General features: G+C 46.0%; 1 protein-coding gene across 1 annotated transcript in view; it reads left to right on the top strand.

The window, feature by feature from the left end:
• Positions 1 to 23,795, top strand: part of aldh7a1 (aldehyde dehydrogenase 7 family, member A1) — an 86,426-nt gene that overhangs the window by 38,999 nt on the left and 23,632 nt on the right. The window contains exons 7-12 of the mRNA XM_072516568.1: positions 118 to 162; positions 6,851 to 6,928; positions 14,018 to 14,115; positions 14,262 to 14,303; positions 23,358 to 23,452; positions 23,640 to 23,724. Of these exons, the coding sequence (XP_072372669.1) occupies positions 118 to 162; positions 6,851 to 6,928; positions 14,018 to 14,115; positions 14,262 to 14,303; positions 23,358 to 23,452; positions 23,640 to 23,724 (443 nt within the window). The remainder of the gene's footprint in view (positions 1 to 117; positions 163 to 6,850; positions 6,929 to 14,017; positions 14,116 to 14,261; positions 14,304 to 23,357; positions 23,453 to 23,639; positions 23,725 to 23,795) is intronic.

Genomic DNA, 23,795 nt, shown 5'->3' with positions numbered 1-23,795 from the left:
ACCTGCAAGTCTACAGATCAAGATCTGGAAAATCCGATTAGGCATGGAAGTGATAGCAGCCCAAATGGCCTCCTTGTGGTTCATTAATTGGTGATTCTATGTACTTTATGTTCCCAGGAAAGGAGCTCCTACGACTCCTCTGACCAGTGTAGCAGTTACACAGTAAGTACTTTTTTCTACTGACAATTAATGCTTTACTGTTTTCCAGCAAGAATAGGTTACTACTACCTGAACTGGTAAATTATTTTCTTGTGTAATGTGTGGACTTGGCCCTTTTTCTAGATAATATGTTCTATGTAAGTGACGACTAACAAAATTGAGAATGCCTAGAGGTAACCTGTCAACTGGAGCAGGGAAATGGTTGGGAGATAGTTCTGTCTGCCAACATCTCTACCCAGCGTTTGGTTTGTCTAGGAACAATCTAGTCCGTATAAGCTTCCTCTACATCAAAACTCATCCCACTGGTTGAGGTACTCCGTCTAATATCTTGCACTAACCCAAGTCATGTATTGTTCTGATTAATTTCTGCCTGCACCTCTTCATTAGCATGTGGTAAAGATAGTGGGTGGGATTCCCTGTCCAGTGAAGCCAAAATCGTGAAACACCATCAGGCAGAGAATCGCGTGTCAGCCGAAAATTGAGGCCGGCACCAGGCACCAAACCAAATTGAGTTCTCCGGTCCGTCGACAGCGGCGTGAATGCGTTGTTGTGCCGAACCTTGTCCTAGATTAAGAACAAATTAATCTACACCCCATCATTCTACCGTAATCCATGTACCTATCCAATAGCCGCTTGAAGGTCCCTAATGTTTCCGACTCAACTACTTCCACAGGCAGTAGATTCCATGCCCCCACTACTCTCTGGGTAAAGAACCTACCTCTGACATCCCCCCTATATCTTCCACCATTCACCTTAAATTTAAGTCCCCTTGTAATGGTTTGTTCCACCCAGGGAAAACGTCTCTGACTGTCTTCTCTATCTATTCCCCTGATCATCTTATAAACCTCTATCAAGTCGCCCCTCATCCTTCTCCATTCTAATGAGAAAAGGCCGAGCACCCTCAACATTTCCTCAGAAGATCTACTCTCCATTCCAGGCAACATCCTGGTAAATCTCCTTTGCACCTTTTCCAAAGCTTCCACATCCTTCCTAAAATGAGGCGACCAGAACTGCGCACAGTACTCCAAATGTGGCCTTACCAAGGTTTTGTACAGCTGCATCATCACCTCACGGCTCTTAAATTCAATCCCTCTGCCAATGAATGCTAGCACACCATTGGACTTCTTCACAGCTCTATCCACTTGAGTGGCAACTTTCAAAGATCTATGAACATAGACCCCAAGATCTCTCTGCTCCTCCACATTGCCAAGAACCCTACCGTTAACCCTGTATTCCGCATTCATATTTGTCCTTCCAAAATGGACAACCATACACTTTTCAGGGTTAAACTCCATCTGCCACTTCTCAGCCCAGCTCTGCATCCTATCTATGTCTCTTTGCAGCCGACAACAGCCCTCCTTATTATCCACAACTCCACCAATCTTCGTATCGTCTGCAAATTTACTGACCCACCCTTCAACTCCCTCATCCAAGTCATTAATGAAAATCACAAACAGCAGAGGACCCAGAACTGATCCCTGCGGTACGCCACTGGTAACTGGGCTCCAGGCTGAATATTTGCCATCCACCACCACTCTCTGACTTCTATCGGTTAGCCAGTTCGTTATCCAACTGGCCAAATATCCCACTATCCCATGCCTCCTTACTTTCTGCAGAGCCTACCATGGGGAACCTTATCAAATGCCTTACTAAAATCCATGTACACTACATCCACTGCTTTACCTTCATCCACGTGCTTGGTCACCTCCTCAAAAAATTCAATAAGACTTGTGAGGCAAGACCTACCCCTCACAAATCCGTGCTGACTATCCCTAATCAAGCAGTGTCTTTCCAGATGCTCAGAAATCCTATCCCTCAGTACCCTTTCCATTACTTTGCCTACCACTGAAGTAAGACTAAATGGCCTGGAATTCCCAGGGTTATCCCTATTCCCTTTTTTGAACAGGGGCACGACATTCGCCACTCTCCAATCCCCTGGTACCACCCCTGTTGACAGTGAGGACGAAAAGATCATTGCCAACGGCTCTGCAATTTCATCTCTTGCTTCCCATAGAATCCTTGGATATATCCCGATAGGCCCGGGGGACTTGTCTGTCCTCAAGTTTTTCAAAATGCCCAACACATCTTCCTTCCTAACAAGTATTTCCTTGAGCTTACCAGTCTGTTTCACACTGTCCTCTCCAACAATATGGCCCCTCTCATTTGTAAATACTGAAGAAAAGTACTCGTTCAATACCTCTCCTATCTCTTCAGACTCAATACACAATCTCCCACTACTGTCCTTGATCGGACCTACCCTCGCTCTAGTCATTCTCATATTTCTCACATGTGTGTAAAAGGCCTTGGGGTTTTCCTTGATCCTACCCGCCAAAGATTTTTCATGCCCTCTCTTAGCTCTCCTAATCCCTTTCTTCAGTTCCCTCCTGGCTATCTTGTATCCCTCCAGCGCCCTGTCTGATCCTTGTTTCCTCAGCCTTACATAAGTATCCTTCTTCCTCTTAACAAGACATTCAACCTCTTTTGTCAAACATGGTTTCCTCACTCGACCATCTCTTCCCTGCCTGACAGGGACATACATATCAAGGACACGTAGTATCTGTTCCTTGAACAAGTTCCACATTTCAATTGTGTCCTTCCCTGACAGCCTATGTTCCCAACTTATACACTTCATTGGATAACTTTTAGATACAGCATCGTATTTACCCTCCCCCCAATTGTAAACCTTGCCCTGCTGCACGCACCTATCCCTCTCCATTACTAAAGTGAAAGTCACAGAATTGTGGTCACTATCTCCAAAATGCTCCCCCACTAACAAATCTATCACTTGCCCTGGTTCATTACCAAGTACCAAATTCAATATGGCCTCCCCTCTGGTCGGACAATCTACATACTGTGTTAGAAAAGCTTCCTGGACACACTGCACAAACACGACCCCATCCAAACTATTTGATCTAAAGAGTTTCCACTCAATATTTGGGAAGTTGAAGTCACCTATGACTATTACCCTGTGACTTCTGCACCTTTCCACAATCTGTTTCCCAATCTGTTCCTGCACATCCTTGCTGCTATTGGGGGGCCTATAGAAAACTCCCAACAAGGTGACTGCTCCTTTCCTATTTCTGACTTCAACCCATACTACCTCAGTTGGCAGATCCTCCTCGAACTGCCTTTCTGCAGCTGTTATACTATCTCTAATTAACAATGCAGCCCCCCACCTCTTTTACCACCCTCCCTAATCTTATTGAAACATCTATAACCAGGCATCTCTGTGCCTGCAAGTACTCTCCTTTGTCAGTGTTACCGTCCCCACTATGTGGAGATGCCGGCGTTGGGCTGGGGTGAGGGCAGTAAGAAGTCTTACAGTACCAGGTTAAAGTCCAACACGTTTGTTTTGAATCACTAGCTTTCAGAGCGCTGGACACGCGACAACGCAGAATCGCCGAGCAGAAACTTAGCCAAGTTCCGCACACATGAGCGCGGCCTCAATCGGGACCTGGGATTCATGTCACATTACATTCATCCCCCACCATCTGGCCTGCGAAATCCTACCAACTGTCCTGGCTTGACACAATTCACACCTCTTTAACCTGGGTTAAACACCTCTCTGGATCTGTAAAGGTTTAATCACCTGCTAATGCTCTCATTCCAAGCATTGTCTGGCATCTTTGAATTTGTCTATATATATGTTTCTGGAACATACCTCTTCATTCACCTGAGGAAGGAGCAGCGCTCCGAAAGCTAGTGATTCGAAACAAACCTGTTGGACTTTAACCTGGTGTTGTAAGACTTCTTACTGTACCTTCCCCACTGCCTCACTATATGCTTTGGCGTCCTGAACATCGGCTACCTTAGTTGCTGGACTACAAATACAGCTCCCATTCCCCTGCCAAATTAGTTTAAACCCTCCCGAAGAGTACTAGAAAACCTCCCTCCCAGGATATTGGTGCCCCTCTGGTTCGGATGCAACCCGTCCTGCTTGTACAGGTCCCACCTTCCCCAGAATGCACTCCCACTATCCAAATACCTGAAGCTCTCCCTCCACCATTCCTGCAGCCACGTGTTCAACTGTACTCTCTTCCTATTCCTAGCCTCGCTATCACGTGGCACCGGCAACAAATCAGAGATGACAACTCTGTCTATCCTGGCTTTTAACTTCCAACCTAACTCCCTAAACTCGTTTATTACATCCACACCCCTTTTCCTACCTACGTCGTTGGTACCAATGTGCACCACGACTTCTGGCTGCTCCCCCTCCCCCTTAAGGATCCTGAAGACACGATTCGAGACATCCCTGGCACCCGGGAGGCAACATACCTTCCGGGAGTCTCGCTTGCGACCACAGAATCTCCTATCTATTCCCCTAACCATTGAGTCTCCTATCACTATTGCTTTTCTATTCTCCCCCCTTCCCTTCTGAGCCCCAGAACCAGACTCAGTGCGAGAGACCTGGCAGCTAGGGCCTTCCACTGGTAGGTCATCCCCCCCCCCCCCAACAGCATCCAAAATGGTATATTTGTTTTGAAGGGGAACGGCCACAAGGGATCCCTGCACTGTCTGCCCGTTCGTTTTCTTTTTGTAACCCAGCTACTCTTGTCCTGTACCTTGGGTGTGGTTATCTCCCTGTAACTCTTGTCTATTACCCCCTCTGCCTCCCGGATGATCCGAAGTTCCTCCAGCTCCAGCTCCAGTTTCCTAACACTGTCTTTGAGGAGCTGGAGTTGGGTGCACTTCCCGCAGGTATAGTCAGCGGGGACACCGGTGGTATCCCTCACCACCCACATCCTACAGGAGGAGCATGCAACTGCCCTAGCCTCCATCCCCTCTTACCTGACAGAATATAGCTGCCCTGTGGACCAACTGGAATTCCGCCCTCTGACTCTGCTCCCAGTCAGCTGCACTCTCTGTAAACTCCCAGCTCCCTTCATGCTCCTTGAGGAAATGTAGGAAATGAAATGAAAGGAGCACCTTGCTCCCTCCTCACCTAACTCCCTCAGTCACCAAACTCTCACTATAGCACTCAAATGCACCCAAATTCAGCACTCAGTGCAAACAAAGTCTGCACTCTAGCTGGCTCACCTTTATACTATAGTGCACTGACAGTTGTGCTGCTGGCCGGGGGGCATCTGCCAGGGATGGGGAGGAGTAGTGTGGAGCGGCCAGGAGGTGGGCCGGGTGGACGGGCACGGACCACCATTGCTGCAGCCTACAAAGCAGCCATCCGGCTGCACACGCTGCTAACTGCCTAGTGTGTACTTGGCGTCATGGGATGTATGGGTGCTCCCCCAGACCACACCCCCTGGGTACACTCTGCCCCAGCCGACTCATTGATGGGATGGGCTCCAGTGCAACCAGTGTCATCTTCTTGGCTAGGATGAGAGACGGCATGCATTGGAATTGCATGGGTTCCACATGGCGACGGTGCTAGTGTATTAACGGGATCTGAATCGCTCCGGGACCTGCACCACTTTCGTGAACTTAGAACGCTGGCAATTCAGTCCCGGCGTCAGCATTTAGTCTCTCAAATGGAGAATCCAACCCAGTATTTCAGAAAATACTGACTGTAGGTCCTTCCCTCTGTTTAGCATGAACACTCTGGTTTTCTGCTGGATATGTTATTCATTATCATAGACGTAACAACAATTTTTCCTTTTAGCATTGTGTCAATCTGAGATGTGGGTTCCATGCACCCACAAAGCACCATGATGATTCGATTCAAATGATGATTCAACATGATGAAGAGTCAAATTTTCAGAGAATTCCAGCTGTGGATAGAATAATCAAACCAGTTGATGCCACAAATTGTATACTGCCTTCCCTTTCTTCGCTCCATGCCGGGGTACTAGATGGTGTGTGATGGCTCCTGCCCCAGTATCAGAGCATGGTTTCTGACCCACTTTCTAATCGACCCGACCTCCTCCTATGTACCTAGTCTCTTATCTTATTCTGAATGGCAGTCTGGTCTTCTGTAATGTCTCATCTATAAAACTAATCTTTCTCTTATACTTTGAGGCATTGCTAGTTGCTCACTGAGGATCAGCACTTCAGCCTTCGGCATATAGACTTCAAGTTAGAGTTGGAATCCTCTAGAACCTGGACCTAGAATGAAAATTTCTCATAACTTCTACATTGTTAAGATTATTTCATCTTTGTGTAATTTTAAATTAGCTTTAAGTTTGTTTGAGTATTTGTTCAAAACACTTAGCGAGAATGGGGGGGGGAGAAAAACAACTCTCTTTCAATTAGCTTTCTTGAATTTGCCCAATAACTAGAGAAGCTTCACTCCATTTCCAGTTCATTCTGTTCTATTCTTATGAGTTTCATCTTTCAAACATTTGTTAGCCCCAGTCATACAGTGTCTGACACTTGGCCACTGATCTGCTGGCAGTGGACTGACGTTTAATAGCTAATTGACATACCGATTATTCAAGTTTAAAACTTCAGTTTAAATTTCAATTTAAGTTGCAAAAAAATGCACCACTTCTGCTCATCACAGAATTCCCCTTTTGACCCAATCACCAAAAGCATATTTAAATACTTGGTGGTCAAGTGTAACATTGGGTGTTTTGTGTGTTCGGTTTTAAAGGACTATTCCTAATATTTTTTAATAAAATTCCTGTAAAGTGCACAAAGTAAATTTGATATTTATTGGTGCTTTTAATCCTGAAATCCTGGTTTTTTGTTATTAGCCTTGCATAACTTTCAAATCATAATTTACTTTCCCCCTTTGCAGAATTGTTGCCCAGGTTTTAGAAGATAACAAATTACCCGGAGCCATTTGTTCCCTTGCATGTGGGGGTGCCGATGTTGGGTAAGTGAATGAAGAATAATTAAAACAAACTAATACCTGTTAATATTCATGCTCTTGAAATGTCTGTGTTTATTAATCATTGTTTTATTTACTGGTGCAATAATACTTGGGAAAAAAATAATTCAATATGTTTGCTGCAATTGGCCATGTGCAATTTTGTGAAATATCGTGGATGAGAGATTGAACTCTTGCAGTAAAATGTCTTCTGTCTTTTTTAATCCCAAGTGTCTGACTGAACATGCATTGCATTTAAAAAAATTTTTTAGAGTACTGAATTATTTTTTTCCCAATTCAGGAGCAATTTATTGTGGCCAATTCACCTACCCTGCACATCTTTCGGTTGTGGGGGTGAAACCCACGCAAACACAGGGAGAATGTGCAAACACCACATGTACAGTGACCCAGGACCGGGATCGAACCCGCGTCCTCAGCGCCGTAGGCAGCAGTGCTAACCATTGCGTCGTCATGCTGCCCTACGTGCATTGTAAATAATCACATGGATTGACAAAAATGCATAATTTTCAAGAGAAATTTCTCTTCCATGATGTCAAAAAAAAAGTAAAGTTAACAGGAGTTATAATTTTGATTGTACAATTCCAATATATTATGGAAGAGCATGTTCCTGGAACCCCCACTTGGAATACTGTTAATACTATTAAAAAAGTTAACTTATTCATTCATGGAATGTGGGCATGGTTGGCTCAGCCAGCATTTATTACCGATCCCTAATTGAAAAGGTGTTGCGGAGCTGCTTTGCTTGAACTGCTGTAGCCTGGTTCACCATCGACCAGAAACTGAACTGGACTAGACATATAAATATTATGGATACAAGACCAGGTCAGAGGTTAGGAATCTTGCGGCGAGTAATTCAGCCTATGACTCTCCAAAGCCTGTCCACCAAGACACATGTCAGGAGTGTAATGGAATACTCTCCACTTCTCTGGATGAGCGCAGCTCCAACAACATTCAAGAAGCTCGACACCATCCAGGACAAAGCAGCCTGCTTGATTGATTATTCCACAAACATTCAATTCCTCCACCACTGAACAGTGGCAGCCGTGTGTACATATACAAGATGCACTGCATGAACTCACCAAGGCTCCTTAGGCAGCACCCACCAAACCCATGACTGCTACCATCTAGAAGGACAAGGGCAGCAGATACCTGGGAACACCACCACCTGGAAATTCCCCTCCCAAATAATTCACCATCCTAAATTGGAACTGTAATAATTTTAATAATCTTTATTGTCACAAGTAGGCTTTCATTAACACCGCAATGAAGTTACTGTGAAAATCCCCTAGTCGCCACATTTCGGCACCTGTTCGGGTACACGGAGGGAGAATTCAGAATGTCCAAATTACCTAATCACATCTTTCGGGACATGTGGAAGAAAACCGGAGCACCTGGAGGAAACCACGCAGACACTGGGAGAACGCACAGACAGTGACCCAAGCTGGGAATCGAACCTGGACGCTGGCGCTGTGAAGCAACAGTGCTAATCACTCTGCTATCCTGCCGCCCATAGTGTTGTCATTCCTTCACTGTCGCTGGGTCAAAATTCTGGAAGTGTCTCCCTAAGACAACTGTGGGTGTACCTACATCTCGGGGACTGCAATGGTTCAAGAAGGTAGTTCACAACCATCTTCTCGAGGGTAACTAGGGTTGGGCAAGAAATATTGGGCAAGAAATGCAGCCATGCCCGCATCCTGTAAATGAATTTTTAAAACAGGTGTGTTGTTAGGGAGTCCGTTCCAAGTATTTGATCCAGTGACAGTGAAGAAATGGTGATATAGTTCCTAACTTCTGAGGAACTGCTGTAGACTAGCTGGTTTGGGTGCACCCACAGTGCTGTTAGGGACGTAGTTCCAGAATTTTGATCCAGTGATAATGAAGTAATGGGGATATATGTCCTGGCCTGAATGGTGTGTGTGACTTGTAGGGATACTTCAAAATGATTGTATTCTTACGCACCTGCTGCTGTTGTAGTCATGGATTTAGAACGTGCTGCTAAAGGTGCATTAATAAGTTACTGCAGTGCACATAGCAGCGCCGGTGATGGAGGGAGTGACTGTTTAAGCCTGCGAATGGGGTGCCAAATGAAGGGAGCTACTTTGCCACAGATGGTGTTGAGCTTCATGAGCATTGTTAGAACTGTGTTCATCCAGACAAATGAACAGCATTTATTCCACTGCACTCTTGACTTGCGTCTTGTCGATGAAGGGATGGCTTTGGACTGGCAGAAAGTGAAGTTGCTCAACGTAGAATGCTCAGCTGCTGGCCTCTTGTAACCATAGTGTTTATATGACTAATCCAGTATGTTTCTGATCAATAGTAACCAATAGCATGTTTTTAAAAAAAAAAACATTTTTATTCTCCTTTTTCCCATTTTCTCCCGAATTTACACCCACCAACAATAAACAATAATCAGCAACAGATATGTCAATCCCCATAACAATAACAACGATCCCATCCTCCCACCAACCCCCAAACATCAGCCCGCATGTTTACATAAACAAATGACAAAAAGAAATCAGGGATTACCCATAGTCATCCTTAATATACACAGCCCCCTCCCTCCACGCCCCCCCCCCCCCAACTAATGTTCGATGTTATCCAGTTCTTGAAAGTGCATAATAAGTAGTGCCCATGACTTGTAGAACCCCTCCGAGCTTCCCCTCAGTTCGAACTTAACCTTCTCAAGGGTCGAGTATTCCAACAGGTCCCCCCGTCACACCAGGGCACTGGGTGGAGAGGCTGCTCTCCATCCCAGCAGGATCCGACTTCGGGCGATCAACGAGGCGAAGGCTATAATATCTGCCTTCGCTCCCGTTTCCAACCCTGGCTGGTCCGACACCCCGAATATGGCCTCCCGGGGAACCGGGTCCAGTTTCACGTGCACCACCTTGGAAATTACCCTAAAATCCTCCTTCCAGTACTCCCCTAACTTTGGACAGGACCAAACAATATGAACGTGATTACCCCCCCCCCCCCCAACGCTCACACACATCTTCTACTCCTTCAAAAAATCAGCTCATCCTCGCCCTCATGAGGTCCGCTCTATATGCCACCTTCATCTGTATCAGCCCCAACCTCGCACATGAGGTGGAGGCATTCACTCTCCGGAGCTCCTCACACCAGACCCCCTCCTCTATAACCTCTCCCAGCTCTTCCTCCCACTTTGCTTTGATCCCTTCCAGTGGTGCCTTAGCCTCTTCCAAAATAGCTCCGTACACCGCTGACACTGCCCCCTTCTCCAGTCCCCTTGTCGTCAGCACCTCCTCCAGCAATGTGGAGGCCGGTTCCTCTGGGAAGCTCTGTATCTCCTTCCTAGCAAAATCCCGAACCTGCATGTTATAACCAATAGCATGTTGATGGTTGGGGATTTGATTATGGTAATGCTAAATATCTTGAGGGTGGTGGTTAGACACTTTCGTACTGGCAGTGGTGGTTGGTGGCACACACAAGTGTTACTCACCTCTTATCGTCCCAAGCTTGAATGTTCTCCAGTGTTGCTGCACATGGGAAGTTGCAAGTGGAACTGAACACTTCAATCCTCAGCAAACAGTTGCCACCAGTGATTTTATTTAAGGCTGAGATCTCTAGATTTTTCATCATTCAAGGAATCAATGGACATGGGGAGAAGGTGGGAAACTGGGGTTGAGGCAGAAGATCAGCCATGATATTGAATGGGGGTTGGGGGGTAAATTCGAAGAACTTTGTCTTCTGACAACTACGGCTTACCCCTGCTCCTATTAGTTATGTTATAATGCTCTTGCAAGAGGGTAACCAAATAGGGGCAAAGCTAGTTTTGATCAAGTATTGTGTAATTAGGCAGCGTCATTATTAACCTCACTTAAAAAAAATATATATATACATATTTTAATTCAAATTTTAACATTTTAATAATTAAACATATAACGCACACAACTGTTACAAAATAAACCAAAACCCCATCTCTTGTGGAACTCCTCACTCACCCCCCTCAGAGCAAATTTCACTTTCTCCAAATACAAGAATTCTATTAGATCTCCCAGCCACACTGAAGCATAGGGTGGAGAAGCTAACCTCTACCACAAAAGGACCCGCCTGTGAGTGATCAGCGTGGTGAAGGCTAAAACATCGGCCACCGCACCCATCTGCAACTCCGGCAAGTACGACACCCCAAATATGGCTCCCAGTGGACTGGGCTCTATGTCAACATGCAAGATTGCCGATATGGTGCTAAGAACGACCCCAAAACTTCTCCCACTTCGGGCAGAACTTGTGCACGTGATTGGCTGGGCCCCTCCCACATCTCACACAAACATCCTCCACCCCCTCAAATAACTGGCTCATCCTCGCCTTCCTCAGATGCGCTGTGCACTACCTTTAACTGCATCAACCCCAGCCTCGCACATGAGTTTGAGGCATTTACTCTCGGCAGCACCTCACACCACAGTCCCTCCAGCGCCATCCCCAGCTCCTCTTTCCACTTGGCCATAACCCACTGCAAAGACGACCTATCCCCCTCCAAAATCCTCCCATAAATCGCTGAAACAACACCCCTCCAACCCCATCACCGACAACACCCCCTCCAACAATGAAAGGTTGGACAGACCTTCACAAAATCATGTGTATCTGAAATGCATGTACCTGAAACCCTCCCCTTGCGGCGCCCCGAACTTCACCCCCAACTCCTGCAGATTCACAAACCATCCTTCCACCACCACCACCCATCCCCGAAACCTCACATCCATCCTCCCAACCTCAAACCCATGGTTCCCTCAAATCAGCATCAATTTCAACCCCGTCCCCGGTGTTGCAGAAACTGCCTCTGTATTACAGTATGGCCACGACAACCAGACTCCCGAATACCTTCCTGGGACAAATGGAAGTGGCACCGTTGCCAACCTGCATCCATCTTCACCCACAAAGCCTCATTCTCCCTATTCCAGCCCTGCACCTTCTCAGCGGTCACCACCCAGTAATAATATAACAAGTTCAAATGGGCCTGGTTCCCCAACTGTCGCCCTTTCTGGAGCACCATCCTAATCCTTGCTATCTTACCTGCCCACCCAAACGGCAAAATCAGCCTCTCCACCCCCATTTTAAAAAAAAAAACATTTTCGGCAAAAAGACCGCCAGGCACTGAAACAAGAAGAAAGACCGCCGCAAAATGTTCATCTTGCCCCCCTGCACAATGCCTGCCAACGATGGGGGAAGGCTATCCCCATCTCGGCAATCCCCCTTCCTGCCCACCAAACTCATAAAGTGCAACTTACGGAGCTGAGCCCAATCCCGAGCCACCTGCACCCCAGATACCTAAAGTAGGTTGTTGCCACCCGAAATGGGACCCCCCCCGCCCCCCACGAGGAGATACCACAAAACACACACTTTTTCCCAAATTTAACTTGTAGCCTAATAAAGCCCCAAATCCCTTGACCAGTCCCATTCTATCCTGAACTGACGAGCCCGAATTGGAGTTGTACAACAGCAGATCATCAGCATGCAGAGACACCATATACTCCAGGCCCCCCAACCTTGTCCCCCGCCATTTACCCGAGCACCACAGCGCAATGATCAAGGGCTCTATCACCAGTTCGAACAGAAGGGGGGACATGGGACATCCCTGCCTAATTCCCCTGTGCAGAGAGAAGTACCCTGAATTCATCTTGTTTGGACACACACTCGCCATCAGGTCCTTGTACAACAGTTTCACCCAAGCCACAAACTTACCAGACCTCTCCAACACTGCAAACAAATAGCTCCACTACACACGATCAAACCCTTCTCTGCATCCAGTGCCACCTCCAGCTCCTTCCCTTCTGCCGGAGAAAGCACCACATTCAACAGACGCCGCAAATTTGATGACAACTGTCTGCTCTTCCCCAATCACCTTCGAGAGGCACTCCTCCAATCAGAGTGCCTACACCTTTGCCAGAATCTTGGCATCCACATTCAATCAGGATATTGGCCTGTATAGCCCACATTCGACTGGGTCTTTGTCCTTTTTCAGCAGCCTGTCCCATAGTCTCTGGCAGTGCTCCCATTGTTTCCACGTCCTCGAACATCTCCACCACCAGCGGCACCAACTTATCCAAGAACTTATAAAACTCCACTGGGAAACCATCCGATCCAGGTGCCTTACCCGTCTGCATCTTCCTTATCGCCTCCTGCACTTCCACCATCCCCACAGGCTCCTCCAACTCTGCCCTCTTCCTCCTCCTCCCACTTAAGGACACTCCAACCTCCCAGAAACTCCCTCATGTCTGACTCATCCTCCGGAGACTTCGATTTATGCAGACTCTTATAAAACTCTTCAAAAACCTTTCACCTGCTCCGGCGCCACCACCAACTCCCCTGTCCCGGATCCGAACAATCTCTCCGTCGCCTGCCAGCAGAGCTGGCCCGCCAACAAGTGGTTGACCTTTTCCCCATACTCTGACCCAACCCCCTTTGCCCACCTTAATTGCCGAATCACCTTTCCCATAGACAGAAGGTCAAACCTCGCCTGCAGCTGCTTCTTCCTCACCCGAAAATGCGGGGTCCTCTGCACATCTTCCATCCACCTCCAAAATCTCTCCTACCAACTGATGCCGCTCCTCTCTTGCCTCCCTGTCCACCTGAACCATAAAACGAGATAATCTCCCCCCAATACTGCTTTCAATACTTCCCACACCACTGACAGCGACACCTCCATTCCTATCAAACCCTTCACCCTCAGATGAGCCTTTTGCAACAGTACCTCGTTGGCTTTCAAACCCTTCAAATGCGAGAAAACTCTCGCTTGCTTCACCGGTCCCCTCAACCTTTGCACGTTCTACGTCACCCGGAACGGGGATGGTCTCTCAACCCCTCCCCCTCTTGTCAGTCATAACCACTACTCTTGGCCCTGCCCAACAAGTGGGACCAAGCCAGGGTCACCGTCAGCCACCTGAGACAAACTGGGAATTCTGCCAGTTCTCCAGCTGTGGGTATTTCTGTTACTGTGACTTTGAAGCAAATAATCAATTGAAGTTGCCGTAAGCCAGCTGGACAAACATCGCTGATTATGTTTGAATTTTCCAGACAGTTGACATTCTAAATCTGTTTTTCAATTGTTTTCAGTTCTGCAATGAGCAAAGATGAGCGGATAAACCTCCTGTCTTTCACTGGTAGCACAAATGTGGGCAAACAAGTATCATTAGTGGTTCAAGAGCGATTTGGTAAGTGCTTGTGATGGACGCAGCAGTGAAACTTGTATGTTTTCCGAACGAAAATAGGCATGTTAAAAAGAAATTGTTTGGCTGTACATGACAACCTATTGTGAAATTGAACTAGAATGAGTTTCTTTTAATCTTTCCACCTCTAGGGCGAATGCTTCTGGAGCTTGGCGGCAACAATGCTATCATTGGTAATGTTTTAATTTTCTTCATGGGGATGCGGGTGTCGATGGCTGGGCCAGCATTTGTTGTCTATCCCTAATTGCCCATGAACCCAGAGGGAGTTTAAGATAAAAGCAGAACAAGGCCAGCAGCACGGGTTCAATTCCCGTACCAGCTTCCCCGAACAGGCGCCGGAATGTGGCGACTAGGGGCTTTTCACAGAAACTTCATTTGAAGCCTACTTGTGACAATAAGCGATTTTCTTTTCATTTCATTTCATATAACCACATTGTTGTGGAGCAGGATTCACAAGCACTCCTCTAAAGGACATTAAGTGAACCAGATGGGTTTTTACCACAATAGTTTCATGGTCATCATTAGACTCTTTAATTCCATATTTGTTTTATTGAATTCAAATGTAACCATCTGCCATGATATGTTTTGAGCCCAGGTACCTGGAGCATTACCCTGGGTCTCTGGATTGCGAGTCCAGTGACAATGCCACTACCTAATCAAGTGTAATCTTTGGACACAAATTTCAAATTGGAGGAATGTATTCTGTCTAAGGCAAAGAGACAAACACACACATACAGATCTAGGATAGTCATTCAGTAGCATTTTCTTCCTGACTTGAAGTAAAATTAGAAATACAATTGCATCAATAACCAAACAGGCTGTGGACTGGAGTTTGAGACACAATAGCATTGTTTCATGAAACCACAAGTTTCTACACTGAATGCTGCCTTGTTGCATCAGATTGCAGCTGGAGTTTGGTGAAAAGGGAATCACAAGGGTACGCTAAATTTATAATTTAAAAAAAAAAAGGAATTCCCTCCGGTGGAGGCAGAGCATCGTGGTGGCATTGGCAAATACTGGGCCAGGCCCGCTAATATGCAAACGGCGTTTACTTTACGTGCAGAGTAGGACGCATTGGTCCCGCTGTCGAGGCCCCAGAGAATTGCAAATTGATGTGAACCTTGCGACGCCATGATTTTAGCGTCAAGACCGATTCTCAGCCCGATCTTGCTGTCGGCCGACGGAGAATCCCGCCCTGTAACCTTTACTTCTACGTGTTTTTGAGAAAACCTGGAGGAAATGAGTCATAGGACTGCTAGTTTTAACAACAAGAAAAACACATTTATTAAACATGAAAAGGTTGACACATTTCCCCTTTACTCCCCCCCCCCCCCCCCCTTCACATATACTTCTATATTTTAAAGTTAACACTGGTTACAAAGTATATTGTAGGCTATAATAGTTTCAGTAATACACAGTTCATTTGAACACACAGGCTGGCTGAGGTCAGATGCACTCCACTCTGAACCCAAGTGAATTTCTGTGGATTTCTTCTCAAACACCCCCCTCAGATGATTCTTCCACCGTGAGTCACCTTGTCTCACTGAACTCTGACTTTCACACAAGTGATTTCAAATTCTGCTTTCAAAAAGGCACACTTTCAAATGATCTTTTAAGCAATGCTTTCCCTCAGCTGCTTTGATCAACGATTTGCTTCCAGGTTTTATACCTTTCCCTTCAGGATTACTTTTGTCTTGACTGTTACACAAACTCTTCACTTCCCAGACTGTATTAAGATGGCACCAAACCTTGGATTTACCCTTGAAGATGCTTTCCACTTTAAATCTGGTTACTGCAATTTAATTCAGAACACTTTGCTTTTCCCTTGCATTGTCCTGAACAGTACCTTGTTCAACTTCTTGGTCTCTGTTCCCTTAACTTGCATCTTCCTAAGACATTCTTTCTGTCCCAGTTCCCTGGTTGTCTGGTCTTTATCTGGTTCTTTGGAAAGTCTTTGCAGCCCCCTTATCCAGTCCAGCTTTTCTTCTGGCAGAGCTGAGATGTTCACTCCTGGGCTTCCTATCTTCAATTGCTAATCCAGCTAAAACTAAACCCAAATATCCAAGTTTGTTATTACTTATGATCGGCAGAGAGACTTTTTAAAAAGAACTTTGAACTTCCAATTAATAGCTGAAAGAATGAAACGTCAGGATTTAAAGTTTCCAAGATATTTACTGAACAAATAATAAAAAAGCTATTCAGTAAACATTGTCTTTGCAAGGAATTTATATGTTTAATTCATAAAACAGAATACCCACCTTTTTATAGCTAGCCCAACTGGATAAAACCGACTTAAGAAATATATTTTACATTGTTCTTTACATAGACATTCAACTTTCCCAAAATGATTCTTGGCACCTGAGGGTTTATTCCTGTCTTCTTTTCTCAGTCTGGTAACTTGCAATCTTAGAACTGGCTTTCACGTCGAGGTTTTCTTTTTCCAGAGCCTCTCCCTCTAGCCCAGGGGTGACACTTCCAGTCTCTCTAACTCACCACAGATTGGTTCTTTCAATCCAAGCATGAGCTTCCACTTCCATTCCTGCGTGCTGAATCAATGAGTCTTTGTTAGTCTCGAGCTGCTCCCTCCCTCCCGGATCCAGGCAAACTCAAAAACACTGTCTGTGATGTGCAGTGACATTCTAGGAAAGACTGTAACCTGATCTTTACAATAGCTGATGATAGTGCTCTGAAGAAGGAATATGGACTCGAAACGTTTACTCTGTATCTCTCTTTACAGATGCTGCCAGATCTGCTAAGTTTCTCCTGCATTTTCTGTTTTTACTTTACTATAGCTTCCTCTGCCTCCTTCACCATAGCAATGTTAAACAGATGGGCCTTGTATCTCGATGGAAAGGCTAGTTAGCTTTCCTTGGGAGCTGAACTCTCATCTTGGAACTAAATGAATAATTTAAAGCATACCTCTTTAAAACTGGACATTCTCAACACTTTTCTGGGACAGTTTTGGAGACAGTTAATGCTGCCATTATTTCCAAGCATAAATGCCTTGTACCTTCTTCCCATTAGAACAAACTAAGCTTTTCTTTGATCTCTAACAATCAAATCACCCAGGCAGATTTCAGGACAGGTCACGTTTTATCTTAAATTTGAAGACGAGTATACTTTAGCTCCTGAGGGTTTATTCCTGTCTTCTTTCTCAGCCTGGCCCCAAAACATAGCGTAGCATCTGCAAGTTTTGAAACTTGCACATCCAAATTTAGATTATTAATATGGATCAAGGAAAGCAGTGGTCCCAGTGACGACTCCTGGGGGAATCACACCATACAACTTCCTTTTAATCCAAAAAGAAAATTTTTTTAAAAATAAAAAAATTTTCATTACCCAATTCTCTTTTATAAAAAAAAAAATTCTGGGGCAATTTAGTGTGGCCAATTCACCTACCCTGCACATCTTTGGGTTGTGGGGGTGAGACCCACACAGACACTGGGAGAATGTGCAAACACCACACAGGATCGAACCCGGGTCCTCAGCGCCGTGTGCAACAGTGCTAACCACTGCACCACCGTGCTGCCCATTGAAAAGCAAATATTAACCACAACTCCTATCACGCAGTCGACTTTGAATTCTTGCTGCCATTGCGTCTTTTACTCCTTGTGCTTCAACTTTGGTGGCAAGCCTATTATGTGGCAATTCACCAAATGCCTTTAGGAAATCCACGTACACTACATCACCTGTATTATCCTTGTTAACTCTGTTATCTGATCAGAAAACTCAATCAAGTTAATTAAACATGATTTGCGTTTAAGAAATTTGTGATAGTTTTCTTTAATCTACACTTGTATAAGTGACTGTTAATCTTAAACTAAGTTCATTCTTGCCCCACTAAAATCGGCCCTCAAACTAGGTGATTTTGACTCTAGACTGTTTCTTGTCTATCTAAACCTTTCTTGTCTATCTAAACCTTCTGATACTATGATTGCTGTTCACAAAATGTTTCCCTACTGACACTGAATCCACTTGATCCACCTCATTTCCCAGCACAATATCCAATAATGCCTGCTTCCTCATTAGGTTGAGAAAATTCCCCAGAACATATTTAAAAAATCTTTCTCTTCTCTGCCCTTTACACTGGGATAGCAATAGTGTTATTTGGATAATTAGCAATCAGCCATTCATGTTTTCCTATCGTTTTTACACCTCTGAAAATTCCCTGAAAATATTCTCCTCTATATCGCATTAATTAGTGGTCAGTTAGTATAACGTTTGTTTTATGTCTATTGTTTCTTACCTCTCACCAAATAGATTCTGCCATCACTTCTCTAGGACATCCCCTCTCTCCAACTGTGTAATATTCTCCTTAATCAATACTGCCATCTTTCCTCATTTCTTTTCTTCCGCATCTTTCCAGAACACTTTGTATCGAGGAGTATTTAGTATTCGGTCCGTCTCATTTTTAAGCTAAGTCTCCATTATAGCTGCAAAATCACATTTGTGTGAATTTATCTGTGACTGCAGCTCACCAACCTTATTTTCCATGCTTTGTCCGTTCACATACATGCATTGTAAACCTAATTTAGACCACATTGCATTTGCTTACTCCTGCACTTTCTTTTCCTCCTGTGCTCCCAGGGACACACTTAACTTCAGCCATGGCTGGAGGTTTGCCCCTGCAAAGCAATGTGGAAACTTGTTGATACGTCTTGAGACCTGATAAAGCTGGAGTCCATCAGTTATTTTGGGGAATCCAGCAGTTCCTGCTGAAGTTATGGCAGGAGACCAGCGGCAGGAATCTTGAGTGGAATTTCAAGGCAATCAATTATTGATGCTTTGAGTAATGGATTCCAATTTCATACTTTAATGGAATTTCAAAGAGTACACGTGCCACCTTCTGGCGATGACTAAGTACTGCAGACTTGATCACTCCTTGAATCTTGTTTATTTTGTAGTAGCTAGAGTTGAATTCCCAGTTCAGCCACAGTACAAATCAGGTATTTCTTATTTTTAACTAACATATTTGTAGGCTTTCTGCTATATCTGTTGAAATGTAATGCATGCAATTTATTCTGCTTTCTATTCTTTTGTTAGATGAGTGTTGCTGGCAACACCAGCACTTGTTGCCGACAAGTCTGGGGCATGCCCAGGAAATGTGGGTGTGGTTGGGTGTGCCTCCCTGGCACCATTCTCATTTGCCTTCCACCTCCGAGAAGAACCTGCTCATTCAGGTTCTGGTTAGGTGTGTTCTGTGCACCACTTTCAGCTGCATTTGGCTTAGCCTTGCAGCTGTGGAGGTTGTTCAGTGCTTCGCTCCAGAGTCCCCACCCTATTCTATCCCTAGTTCTTCCTCCCATTTTCCTTGTGTCCAGTGGGGAATGTGCCTCTTTAACAGCCGCATATATAGGTCCTCGCAGTTCCCCCTTCCTAGGTCAACTGCGTCCAACAGTTCCTCCATCGTTGAGTGTCTTGGTTTCCGTGGGTATGATATCGTCTCCTTGCTAAAGAAGTTTTTGATTTGTAAATGTCGAAGTTCGTTCACTTTTGGCAACCTTTCCATCAACTCCTTTAGTTTGTCGTTCGTGGAGAAGTTCCTAACTGTCTGTGTCCTCCGTCCTGTCTCCACCTCTTAAAGGTGGCGTCCATTGTGGTTGGCACAAACCTGTGGTTGTTGCAGATGGGGACCATGGTGGACATTTCGAACAGGCCAAAGTGTTGCCGTAGCTGGTTCCATGTCCGGAGTGTGGCGATTACCACTGGGCTTGTAGAGTGCTTAGGTGACAGGAATAGGAGTATTGCTGTGGCAAGGATCTGGAAGGGACGTCACTGTGCAGGAACTCTGCTCCATCCTTGCCTATCCTGTTTCTGGCTTGCTTACCCATCCCTTTTTTCTTCCGCTATGGCCGCCCAGTGGTAGTATTGCAGGTTTTGGTAGGGCCTTTTTGGGGACCCTTGGGTTCTTTTTTCTCGCTCTCGCATGCTCCCTCTATCTCTCGCTGTCTCTCTCCCCACACACACACGCAAATGCCATGGTAATTTTATCTAAAGGCTTTGGGGATCCATATAGATCTGAACGGGAAGAGGAACCTGAGCAATACATTCATCTTGACCATCTGCACTCTCCCTGCCAGGTAGAGTGGGTGTGCAGGTCCTTCTTTACCTCCCCCACCAGACTTGAGATTCTATATGTGGATCCGTGTCCAGTCATGGGTAATTTGGATCTTCAGGTAGCGGAATGTGTTTTGGGCTTGTTTAAACAGCAGTCCCTCCAGCTCAGCCCCTCTCTCTTGCGGATTCACTGGGAAGATTTCACTTTTGTTCAGGTTGGTTAGGTAGCTCGGGAAGATTCTAAACTCTTTCAGGAGTTTCATGATCCTCACCATGCTGCTTTAGAGGTCTGAGATGTAGAGGAGCAGGTTATCCACAGAGAGTAAGACTCGGTGCTCTCTCTCCCCTCTCTGGATACCCTTCCAACCTTTTGCGGTTTTGAGGGCAATCACCAGTGGTTCGATCACCAGGGCAAATAGGAGTGGGGACAGCGGGCATCCCTGCCTTGTGCCCCTGTGCAGCTGGAAATATTTCTCGCTGGTGGTGTTTTTTTCCAAATTTATTTTATTATAAACATGTAGAGCTGGTGGTGTTGGTCCACACGCTCGCTGTGGGAGCGCTGTACAGGAGTTTCACCCAGGCAATGAACCCTGCTCCAAGCCCTCTGAGGTACTTCCATTCGACTCTGTTGAAGGCCTTTTCTGTTGAAGGCCTCCCTTCTGAGTCAAGGGAAATGATCACCTCTAGTATTCTCTCCCCAGGTGAGGTCATTCTCATGTTCAACAGGTGCCTGAAGTTCGATGTTCACTATCTACCATTAACAAAGCCCACCTGATTCCCCTAGCTCTCGTCCTGTATCATGAATTGTATATCTGTCCCACCCAGCCCTGTCTTACCCACAGTCGGTCCTTCTCCCTCGGGTCTGTCCCTTGGAGGAAGACTGTCAGTTTTCATACTTTTCAGGGGGACAAAAACTCTGGATCTTTCCAATGGGCCGTTAAGTCCCCTGACGTTCCAGGTAACTATTCTGATGGGGTGTTTTTGTTTGACCCCCACCCCCCATTCCTGAGGGATCAACCATACTTGCCTTGCGGATACGCCCCTGCATTCTGGGGTTTCCCTTTGATCGGGGGCCATCCAGGATGGTCAAAGTCACCGTACTCTCCATGAGGGTGGGTCCCTGTGCTCCAGGGTTTCTTTTTGTCCAGGGGCCACACAACATGGCTGTCAACTGTGTGCTGTGTGCACACCACGTGAGTGAGCCCCTGTTTCCCTTTGTTGGGGATGCCCAAAGTGGCTGTCTGTGGTGCCATTTTGTTCCTTGTCGCCATGTGTGGCCTATTGTAGCCAGCCTAGAACCCCCCCTTGTCCCTCTGTTTACCTTGTGATATTGCATCTTCCCCCTGTCTCTCCCCACTTCTATTCTTACACTCCCCCCCCCCCCCCCAAATCGGCAGGCATGCTGTCCGCTATGGGAGATGCGCCATGGCCCTGCCTCACTCCTACCTCCTGGCGCTAGCTTTCCCACTGGTGTGGTGCCCCCCCCCTCCTGTGGTCGGTTCTAAGCCTACCCTTCACCCGCTAATATCTTCCCTCTTTTCATCCTCCTAACCCTCTCCTGCGGAAAAGTGTTCCCTGGACTGTGACCCATAGTTTGGCGGGGTACAGCAACCCAAACTTCACCTTGCTTCTGTACAGAGCTGCTGTAGCTCTGTTGAAGTCCGCTTGGTGCCTGGCCAGGCCTGCCCCAATGTCCTGGTAAATCCTTTTTTAAAATAAATTTAGAGTGCCCAATTCATTTTTTCCAATTAAGGGGCAATTTAACAAGGCCAATCCACCTACCCTGCACATCTTTGGGTTGTGGGGGTGAAACCCATGCAAACATGGGGACAGTGTGCAACCTCCACACGGACAGTGACCCAGGGCTGGGATCGAACCTGGGACCTCGGCTCCGTGTGGCAGCAGTGCTAACCACACCATGCTACCCTGTCCTGGTAAATCCTGATCTGGTGCCCTTCCCAGTTGCAGGTCTTTGTTTGCCTTACCCAGCACAGAATTCCTTCCCGGTCCTGGTACAGGTGCAATTTTGCAGTGACTGCCCTCGGCTGCTCCCTGGCCTTGGGTTTCGGCCATAGTGAACTGTGGGCTCTGTCTATCTCTGGTGGAGTGGGAAAGTTGTCCGTTGCCCCCAGGTTACCCAGCATCTGGGCCACAAAGTCTGTGGGGTTCCTGTCTTCAGTTCCTGCCTTCAGTTCCCACTGGCAGGCCCACTGTTCTTAGATTTTGGCGCCATGATCTGTTCTCCTGGTCCTCTACTTTCCTCTTTAGGCTTTCCAGCGTCGCCACCAACCTTGCTACCTTTGTCTCTAGGGCGATGAGGCTCTGTTGAGGCTCTCTCCAGTTCCTTGAAGGTGTTCCCCTGGGCCTCTAGTTGTTTCTCTGCCTTGTCCTGGGCCACCTGAATGATAGCGAGGGCCCCTGTGACCGCTGCTTTAATATCGATCTATATCTCTTCTCTGATCTTCCTTGGCTTCTGGGTGAGGAACTTCCTCCATCCACCCTCCGGTGAGGGGAAGCCCCACGTGTGACTTGTTGGTTCCTCTCGCTCTGTTGCGGCCGGCGTTTCTTCGCCTTGTGCGTCTGCTGCCACGATCTCTCGCCTTCTGCCGCATTTTGTTCCTTTGCAGCCTACGGAGTTCCTGTCGTTCGGCATCGTATCTTGTAATGCTGTTGGATAGGATAAGGGGATGCCATCTTCCTTGTCCTCTCGGGCTATTTTGGATAAAAGAGCCTAATTTTGGGTTCTTAGGAGGAGAGCCACCTTTCATGCGTCTGCTTCGCACATCCCGTCGCCGGAGGTCCCTTCAAAACATAAATAAGCGCGTGAGATTAAATTAAAAATTACCATATAACCTTTGTGTAATTCCTTGAGTGCTAAAATAAAAATGGCATTGTGTAGTTATTAAATTGCCATGTCATCAAATTGTCATTTCCTATAAGAACAGAATCATGTTACAGCTGAAGATGCAATTTAAAACATTTAATTAGATTCCCACAAAGGTCTGGAAAGACTGTCAGTCTTCTGTAGTATTAGCTGGAAACATCAGATGGAAAACCTTGTTGATGTATATCAATAATCTGTGGATTGTGAGCAGATCTCGGAACAAGTTTATTATTCTCTGACTGAACCTCTTTGTGGAATTTGATTGGTGCTGTCTTATTCCTGGCAGTGTTCGATGATGCTGATTTAAACATGATAATCCCAGCAGTTCTGTTTGCTGCTGTGGGGACTGCGGGGCAGAGGTGCACAACAACTAGGCGTCTGGTGAGTTAGTACCCTGTTTTTTTTCTGAATAAATACATGGTAGACTAAACGACCAACAAATTTTCAAGTGGGTTTACTTGTTTAAACAAAAATACCCTACAACCATATAGAGCTTTTTTAAAAAAAAAAATAATCTAATAGTTAACAAAACATGAAGCAGTACCTACCGTCTCTCCTTTTTTTTTAGTTTCTGCATGAAAGTATTCATGACTCTGTGGTGGAAAAACTCGTCAAAGCTTACAAACAGGTCCGCATTGGAGATCCATTAGACTGTAAGTTTTGGACCTTTTCATTTTAGATTGAAATATACAGTCAATTATGGGACTTATTTCATACGGACTAT

The sequence above is a fragment of the Scyliorhinus torazame genome, chromosome 9 (assembly GCF_047496885.1).
Source record: "Scyliorhinus torazame isolate Kashiwa2021f chromosome 9, sScyTor2.1, whole genome shotgun sequence".
NCBI classification, from domain to species: Eukaryota; Metazoa; Chordata; class Chondrichthyes; order Carcharhiniformes; family Scyliorhinidae; genus Scyliorhinus; species Scyliorhinus torazame.
Note: the sequence above shows the minus strand (reverse complement) of the source record. Positions and strands in the feature narration are given on the sequence as shown.